The sequence below is a fragment of the Pundamilia nyererei genome, unplaced genomic scaffold, assembly GCF_000239375.1.
Source record: "Pundamilia nyererei isolate P.nyererei 1_Seehausen unplaced genomic scaffold, PunNye1.0 scaffold00013, whole genome shotgun sequence".
In the NCBI taxonomy this organism is placed as follows: domain Eukaryota; kingdom Metazoa; phylum Chordata; class Actinopteri; order Cichliformes; family Cichlidae; genus Pundamilia; species Pundamilia nyererei.
The window spans coordinates 4,051,564-4,060,660 of record NW_005187414.1 but is presented as its reverse complement, the minus strand read 5'-3'; the positions used below and the strand labels follow the sequence as shown (position 1 = coordinate 4,060,660).

At 37.7% G+C, this 9,097-nt stretch overlaps 1 protein-coding gene across 1 annotated transcript in view; it reads left to right on the top strand.

Annotated features, from left to right (window-relative positions):
* Positions 1-3,255: 3,255 nt before the first annotated feature.
* LOC102208748 (solute carrier family 23 member 1-like) overlaps positions 3,256-9,097 on the top strand; it is a 7,292-nt gene continuing 1,450 nt past the window's right edge. The window contains exons 1-10 of the mRNA XM_005725070.1: positions 3,256-3,390; positions 4,551-4,708; positions 6,137-6,296; positions 6,518-6,699; positions 7,445-7,565; positions 7,647-7,803; positions 7,883-8,136; positions 8,299-8,463; positions 8,549-8,657; positions 8,753-8,848. Coding sequence (XP_005725127.1) covers positions 3,256-3,390; positions 4,551-4,708; positions 6,137-6,296; positions 6,518-6,699; positions 7,445-7,565; positions 7,647-7,803; positions 7,883-8,136; positions 8,299-8,463; positions 8,549-8,657; positions 8,753-8,848 — 1,537 coding nt within the window. The remainder of the gene's footprint in view (positions 3,391-4,550; positions 4,709-6,136; positions 6,297-6,517; positions 6,700-7,444; positions 7,566-7,646; positions 7,804-7,882; positions 8,137-8,298; positions 8,464-8,548; positions 8,658-8,752; positions 8,849-9,097) is intronic.

Below are 9,097 nucleotides of genomic sequence, written 5' to 3'. Positions count from 1 at the left end.
CATTAATCAACACTCACATTCTCCTCACTGCTTTGTGGAAAAAGAAAGAGTGCTTGCTGGCATGAATCTTTTTATCTAACAATTTTGTAACCTGTAATAGTCTGTAATAGAAGTCTCACATGGAAACTATAAGCCATCAAATAGAATCTGTCAGTGTTATCTATGAGTTCAACATGAAATCAGCAAATCAAAGAAGAAAACAATTTTTTAAACATCAGACCCACTGAGACACTAAAGCCGCTCAGTCCACGCCCAAATATCCTGTCTATGACATATTCATTTTTTTAAAGTTTCCCGTGAGTTTTCTTCGTCATGAGTTTAATCGGACAATCATTTACCTCGGTGTACTCTGATCTCAGCGTTAAACCCTCAGAAAGGTGATGGGAACAGTGTCATCTTGTTAGTGTTGCTCTGGGAAACATTACATCGGGTGTGATTTGGCGCTATATAAATAAAATTGAATTGAATTGAACATTACTGTCAAACAAACACACCCACTTACAGCAATGATTAGGCCCCACCCTAAAACCTGCAAAGGATTGCTACCACCCACAAGTGTTTTTTTTGTTAAGAAGTTATGATAAGATAAGACTTTATTGATCCCACAATGGGGAAATTTTTGCGTCACCTCAGCTCAGGTACAGATATCAGAAGGAAATACAAAATGATTGGTGAGTTCATGCACCCACTCATATTCACATTTGCCAGATTTATTTTATGCTCGTACTCACTGCTGAACCTCCCATTTACATTTATACATTTATTTCCTCATGTTCTCTTGTAGATTTCCTTGTGTATGACTTTAGAATATCCTTTACTTTAATTTATACTTTATCTCTTAAAAGTTTCATGTGTGCTTTGGGATTTTTGGACCTTGCCTCTTACCTTTTCCCTTGTATATTTTGCTTAAGGCATGAGACCCCAAGCCTAGACTCAGTGTTTTCAATCTTTTTATCTGCCTCTGGTGTTATGTATTTGGACGCTTTCATCTCTGAACCATCACACCACCTCTCCACCAAGTTTCAGGATTTTTAGTTTATTAGTTTTCCGGCATTCTTGCTGACATACAGCAAGAATACAGCAGGAGATACAGCTCTGCATGGCCACATTTCTCTCACATCTCTTTCTCCTTGCTGGGAAGTATATCCCCAATCATGCACCATCCTTAATCATACAACATTTTATCACTATTGCTGATATATACTCTCTGTCAACTTATCACAGCTTTTACTGGACTTTACGATTATTTAGAGTAAGTTAGGTTCCTGGAAGTCAACCTTTTTAATTTTTATGCTTTTTGCATTAAATCATCATATTTGAACACGAGCCATGAGTGCAATTAAAGATTATCTATGTAAATAAAATCCATTCACTTATTTTTTTCCATTTATCCAATTCAGTGTCACAACATCCTCACTTTCATAGGGCAAGAGCTAAGGGACATCCTGGGCAAGTCGCAGGACCAACACAGAGAGACAGACAATTAACCAATTAACATAACATGCTTGGTATGTAAGCCAGAGTGCCAGGTGTAAAACCATTCAGACAAGGGGAGACCATGCAAATTCCACAATCGCCCAGTGGATTTGACCCGAGGACCTTTTTGCAGTGAGGAGATGGAAAACGAAAACACTGGCACTGCAGCATCTTCTATCCGAGGGTAAAGCACGGTGGAGGGAGCATAATAGTGTGTCTGTTTTCCTGCATCGAGCTGGGATAGGTTGTAATCATTGATAGAGCAAGAAATTCTGAATTCTTTGAAGATGAATGTGGTGCATAAAGAAAAACAGTGACCTTAAGCACACTGGCTGTTCTACCACAGATAGAATAAGAAGAATGAGGCTCAATGAATCAGTGTTTTATTCTTTTAGAAAATTCAACCCAAATTAGACGATTGGGCAAGTATTCCCATTAGCTGATGTCCGGGAGCGAAAAGGGGGGGTCACATCAGACCTTGAAAGCAAAAGTGCATAATTTTTAACTCACAGAAACTGGATAATATATGAACAAATGCAATAGTCAGTGTCATTTATTTACCTTGTTCTCCTAACTTACCTTTAGCGCTAGGAAGTCCACATGGTTAAAAAATAATTAACACGGGTGCCCGGAGCTGAACTTAGTCCCGGGATGACCATAACAGTACTAGCTGTAAATGTGATACTCTGAAAGGCAGACACTGCCAGTAAGACACCTTTACAACGTCCTGTCCACCTTTGGCTCCTTAACAAGTAACAACTGCTTGTTAGTACATTGTTGTACATACAGTTTGGTTCATCTCTTGTTAGAAAATCTGCTTCATTTTGAAATTTCAATGGCTTCTGGGGTGGACAGCAGTGGACTCGACAATCTTGCGTTTGATGTGAGTACAATAACGTGTTTTTGTAAAAGATACCATTGTTTGCTTCTTTGAGCATTCTTTCTAAATAAGGTCAGCATCAATAGGCACCTGGAAACGTTCAGATTGCCTTTAACTGCAATAAGAGCTGCACTTAACTCTGTTCTAAGTGATCCAGTGCGAGTAAAGGGTGAGAAAGTTTTGAAAGTTTTGCAATCTACTAGTGCTTGCTGCAGTTTAGAGCACATATACACAATATGGTATTTTCTTTTAAACATACGAGTCCAATAAAGAAATAAATTGCTTTATGATGTCTGTGTCTGCATTCCATTGCATCTACTCTCTGCCTGAACGTGCACATAAAACCTCAAATTATTCAATGATTCAGTGTTAAATAATGAATATTTGCAAGTCATAAAAAGCAGCTGAAGGCAGGTCATTACACTAGTACAGTGCTTAAAAAAATTTATTGGACCACCTGTCATAAAAACGAGAATTCACACATTTTAGCATCTGTCAAAAAACTTTGTTTGAAAGCTAAAATAATTAAATTTTTTCGTATATTTAGCATCCTAGTTAAAAATGATCATGTGATTTACTGTTTTATTGGGGTTTTTATTTATAAAAGTGTAAATTTCAAAATTTACACTTTTATTTAGTTTTGATTGTATTTTACAATCAAAACTATTATTTCAGTTATAGAGCTTGCACATGCTGGTGGATTAACCGTTACAGAAACAACAATTATAATAATAAATTTCTAAAGCACTGTTTGTCCTCAGTAAAATTTTTGTTCCCTGTTTTTATATAAACTGGAAGTGAACTAGTCCTGAGATAATGATTTTTCATCTCCTTTTATTTTGGCATACTGATTCTTTTTTATTGATTTTTTGATTGATTTTTTTTCTATGATATTACAGATGGATGAGCGAGTTAATGATCACCTCAAAGGAAAGGCGTGTAAAACGTCTGAAACAGATGGAGACAGAAATAAACCGACCTATTGTGTGACTGATGTTCCACCTTGGTACCTGTGCATTTTCTTGGCTATTCAGGTGTGTTTAATCTTTGATGTGCTTGGTGTATTGTTGTCTTTTTCATCCATTTATCAGTCATGTATAATCAGATCCAAAAGTTTTTGAACAATGACAAAGCCCCCTATTTTCAGAGGGTCAAAAGTAACTGGACACCCACTTAGCAAGCAGTTTAAGGGCTGAATTTAGATTTGGATTTCCCTCTCAAATGAGATCCAAAGACATGTTTCTGCAAATAAAAAATTCTATAATTGGGATGAAAATTCAAAATAAACCAGAGAAAGCAAAAACAGTAGGAGTGGTCATAACAATCTTAAAAGGAATCAATGCACAGGTCAACTCAACAACATCAAAATTCCTGAAAGACCACAGGTGACAACTAAAGTGCACGATACCAGACTTTTTTCCATGGCTAAGAAAAAGAACTTTAAGAACGCTCTCAAGGAGGTAGGTTTATCTCTGTGAGACTTCTTCATGAATGCAAATGCAAAAAGGTGCAGACAGATTAGACTTAAACATCTAACAGAGACTGAACAGTTCTGGGAAACATATGAAGAACGAGACGAACAGCTCATATCACATCATCTGTGAAGTATGGTGGAACTGATGTTAAGGCACGTGCATGAGTGGCTGCCAGTGGTGTTTATTGATGATGTGACTGCTCATAGAAACAGGAGGATGCATTGTAAAGTGTACAGGGCTGTACTCTCTGCTCAGATTCAAACAAATACTGCCAAACTGATTGGCGAGTACTTCACAGAGTAAACAAATAATGACATAAAAGGTAAAGAAATTCGATATTTTTTCTGTGGCACAGTGTCTCAGGGGAGGACATTTTTGCTTTTGATGATGTCCATGGGTTCTAGACTTCAGGCAGTCAGTAACTGCAAGTGATTTTCAAGTATTAAACACAATCCTTGTATTTCTTATTACATTAGGTTGTCCACTTACTTTTGAAAGTGTAGTGGTGGACAGAGATCCAACTGTAAACATCACAACAGCAGTTAAGGAGTCTAAAAGCAACCCCTTTTTGTTTGTGTACAAATACAGAAAATGACCCCATACCATAAGTGACACGGATGCCTTATAGGCCTTCTGCTCTCTCTGTTTCACTAATGTTGGTAACAGTGTAATCACTGCCATCGTTTTGTCATCATCATCACTGTTTGTCTCTTCTACAGCATTACCTGACAGCATTTGGTGGGATAATCTCCATCCCTCTCATCCTCTCAGAGGGCCTATGTCTGCAGCATGACAGCCTGACCCAGAGTCAGCTCATTAACAACATTTTCTTCGTCTCTGGCCTGTGCACGATTCTGCAGGTCATCTTTGGTGTCAGGTAATAGTGCTGCTGCTGGGTTATTGCTGCTTTGTATCCTTTAGGGATGGTCTGATATTGACTTAATAGTTAATACAACTCTGTCTGCACAAGATGTTGCTGCCGTGGATGAGCAAGACCATGTTCAAAAATTCAGTAAAATTCTAATATTTACATAGATACAGTGATGGGAATAACGTAATATGTGTAGTGTTGTGGATAGTTTTGTGTTGTTTTGTGTTGTGTGTGAGAACAATGAGGCGACTGCTGTCTCCAGGTAGAAACAGGAGTGATACACCTGCTGCTGTCAGACCTGCAGGTATCAGGCTGTGATGTTCTTCTTTATAGTGGACAGAAATATTTGGAGTGGCACAAATAATTTGTGTGGCATCTTATTGAATGCAGAACAGCTGGTTGTTCTGTGAATAGTTTGAAATGGTTATTTAAAAAAAGGTAAAAGGTAAATGGATGCAAATAACTTTGTTGTTTCCAAAACTTGTGCATATGATTTTAAAATCGACTATTTATATTTATATTTAAAGTTATGAAATATGATTCAATAAACATGTTTGTGGTTGTTACAGTAAAAAAATATAACTTTTTCTACTCTGATTTTATGTTTTTTGTCTGATTTTAGATCAATTGTGTTAATACAGTATGTCAAAATGAAAACATGACTGTAAATTCAGACACGTGAGGTTGTGCTGAAAAGGATGATACCAAACAAGGCAAAGTAAATAGTTTTTAAAGGTAAAATGTGGAGGGAAAATCAAAAGTAGTTAAAAATGGCCAATTATACCCTGGACCCCAGAGGGTTAAACGTTTTTTTAAAGTAACGCAATAGTTACTTTTCAAGTAATTAATTACTTTTAGAATGTTGTAACTCAGTTACTTTTTTGAAGAAGTAACTACTAACTATAATTAATTACTTTTTCAAAGTAACTTGCCCAACACTGCATAGATACTTTGTTTCTTTTACTAAATTCCAATCACATTTTTATGACAGGAATTAATAAAAAAAAAATGTACTTATGACACGAATACATGTTAAGTTTGAAAGGTAGCTGAATTAGAAAGATTATTAAATAACAACAAAAAGAAAAAAACAGGCATCAATTGGTGCTTGTAGTAAATCTTAGCATCTTAGTAAATGTTAGCTTGCTATTATGATAAATATTATTAATTTTGTCTTTCTGGACATGCAACCATGTCAGCACTATAGGGCACAAAGCTATGGGCTGTTAGCAAGACGTACAGTGACTTTTTTGTGCAAAGTATTGCATAATTTAGGCTAAAAAAACAAACAAGCTTACTAAAAAGAAAATTGAATCTGCTAGCTTGTGCTTAACGACCTACTGTCTTCTTTTGTTAGCGTACCATGTGCTAACTATGGGTCTAACTGATTGTCTGTTTATCTGAAAGTTATTACTGTTTATGTCACACTTCTAGGCTTCCCATCCTACAGGGAGGTACATTTGCCTTGGTGACCCCAGCCATGGCCTTGTTGTCCATGCCAGACTGGGAATGCCCAGCTTGGACCAAGAATGCCAGCCTGGTCAATACCTCCTCACCTGTCTTCATAGAAGTGTGGCAGACCCGCATGAGAACAGTGAGCCAACGCAAATTCTGCGCAACCAAATCTTTGCTTAAAAGCACGCTAACAAAAACATAACAGCACTTCTGCAGAGCTCATGATTTATTCAGTGAACACATGTGGTTTGCACTCCAGGAAGTAACAAGTTGTACTCATTGTTTAAGTCTATCACTCAGCCAAAGAAAGCACGGTGACATTGATACTGATGTTCTTGAACACTATGTTCCCGTCCACAGCTGCAGGGCTCTATTATGGTGGCCTCTCTCCTCCAGGTCTTGGTTGGTTTCTCTGGCCTCATCGGCTTCCTCATGCGCTTCATTGGCCCCTTAACCATTGCTCCAACCGTGTCACTCATAGGCCTGTCGCTGTACGACTCAGCTGGAGTGAAGGCAGGCAGCCACTGGGGCATTTCTGCTATGTATGTAACCACTCTGAAGCATCAGTATGGGGTTGAAGATTTTCATCCCACGAGGTCACAGTCTAGACTTACATCAGGATGTAAATTCTGTCTTGTCGTGGTTTAGCATACAGCCAAAAGCTAGTGATTTAAACATGGTGTCTACAGCGGTATCACCAGTATCTTCCCATATGGAAAAGAAATAGAAAAAACTTATAAAAGACTTGCAGCAGATGTGGCCTACTTCATATAGTGAATCATATAAGGCTTATATGATTTACTCATGAAAGTGGCCACTTTCATATATTGTTTTAGTAAGTTTTCAAAACTTACAAGTTTCATTTATATAATTTTTCAAGGGATCTTATATCTGTTTTCACTCTTGTATGCTTTTCATACAAGTTTCACACAAGACAGAAACTTTATAAGATTTATATATATCTTTTCCATATGGGATTCCAATGACACAATAAATATAAAGTCATAATTTTGAGTAAAATGCACTGAAATATTTTTTTAAAAAATCAAAGATTTATTTAATAAAATACAAAAATCTTTAAGGAAAATGTGTTTGGTATCAAACAATCAAATAATTTAGTTCGACTATATTCCATAAAATGTAACAACTTGTACTTGTGCAACTTGTAACAAAATGACATGGGAATTTTACATGCAATTAAATTAGTTAAATTCAGCAGTTTGTGTTGATGTTTTTTGAGTTTTTGTTTGCATTCATCACCTTTTGCTTATTCTTTTCTATGCACAGGACCACAGTGCTGATCATCCTTTTCTCTCAATACCTCCGCCGCATACCAATCCCTGTTCCTGCATACAACAAGATCAAGAAACTGCACGTCTCAAAGTTCTTTCTCTTTCAGATAATGCCAGTATGTTCTCTTAAAATTCGACTTCATATGTGATGTAGCAAAAACATACTGGCTCTAATACTAATGTTAGATGTTGATTAGATTCTCCTGGGCATTGCAGTCTCATGGTTAGTCTGCTACCTCCTCACCATCCATGATGTCCTGCCATCTGATCCAGATGAATACGGCTACCTGGCTCGCACAGATGTGAAGGGAAATGTCGTGAGTGAGGCTTCTTGGTTCACATTTACTTATCCTGGTGAGTTCACAGGGAATTAAAACAATGGCAAAAGACGTATTCATCAGTGACAAGCCTAACTGTTGACCTACCTATTCAGGTAAATGGGGGTTGCCAACTGTTAGCCTGGCAGGTGTGGTTGGCATTATTGCTGGAATAATATGCTCCATGGCAGAGTCTGTGGGTGACTACCATGCATGTGCCAGGCTGTCAGGAGCACCGCCTCCCCCCAAGCACGCCATCAATCGTGGCATCGGTGTCGAGGGAGTCGGGTCTCTGTTGGCAGGGGCGTTTGGCACGGGCAATGGCACTACTTCGTTTAGCGAGAATGTGGCAGCCCTCGGCATCACCAGAGTAAGATACTGTGAATATGAATTGCATAAAATGTTCCACTCTGGAGCTTAATTATCTTTCAACACAAGAATCAAGACTGCAAACCTAATTTATGAGTGAGGCTATGGGTCCTGATTACCTGGGCAAAACATATGAACCGCATGATGTTTCATTTGGCAACAGGTGGGCAGTCGAACAGTGATTCTTCTGAGTGGATTTGTCATGATTTTGATGGGGATCCTGGGAAAAATTGGAGCAATCTTCACAACCATCCCTACACCTGTGATTGGAGGGATGTTCATGATCATGTTTGGAGTCATAGGAGCTGCTGGAATTTCTAATCTGCAGGTAAACAACCGTGCTAAATCCTTTTTTTTTAATCATTTACATTTTTGCTACTATCTGTGTTTTGCTGACACATCTTACATGGCAGTCCACAGATATGAATTCTTCTCGGAATATCTTTATATTTGGTTTCTCCATGTTTTCTGCACTTGTTATTCCAAATTGGATCATGAAGAATCCCACTTTTCTTGACACAGGTAAAATCACCATTGAAAATATCACTATAAATAGTTTTTAATGTTAAATAAAAAGCAAATCATCCAAAATCTTTTGTGATACTTTTTTCTCTCAGGTGTCAAGGAGGTGGATCAAGTGTTGCAAATATTGTTGACTACTCATATGTTTGTAGGAGGCTTCCTTGGCTTCTTCTTAGATAACACAATTCCTGGTAAGCTGTAATGGATGGCTTCTCTTGAATAATACAGACTTTTTATAACAAATGGCACAGATGTATTTAAGATAGATATTTATACCAGCATATCATTGAAGTATACTAGTCGTATGGCCCTGCTTTTGTGCATGTTGCCTCCTCAGCATGCGTGTATGCGTGTATGGTCTCACTTGTAAAACAGAGGTATCTCAATGGGACTTCTTGGTAAATGCAGGTAATAAATACAGTTAAAGCTGCAATCAGTGC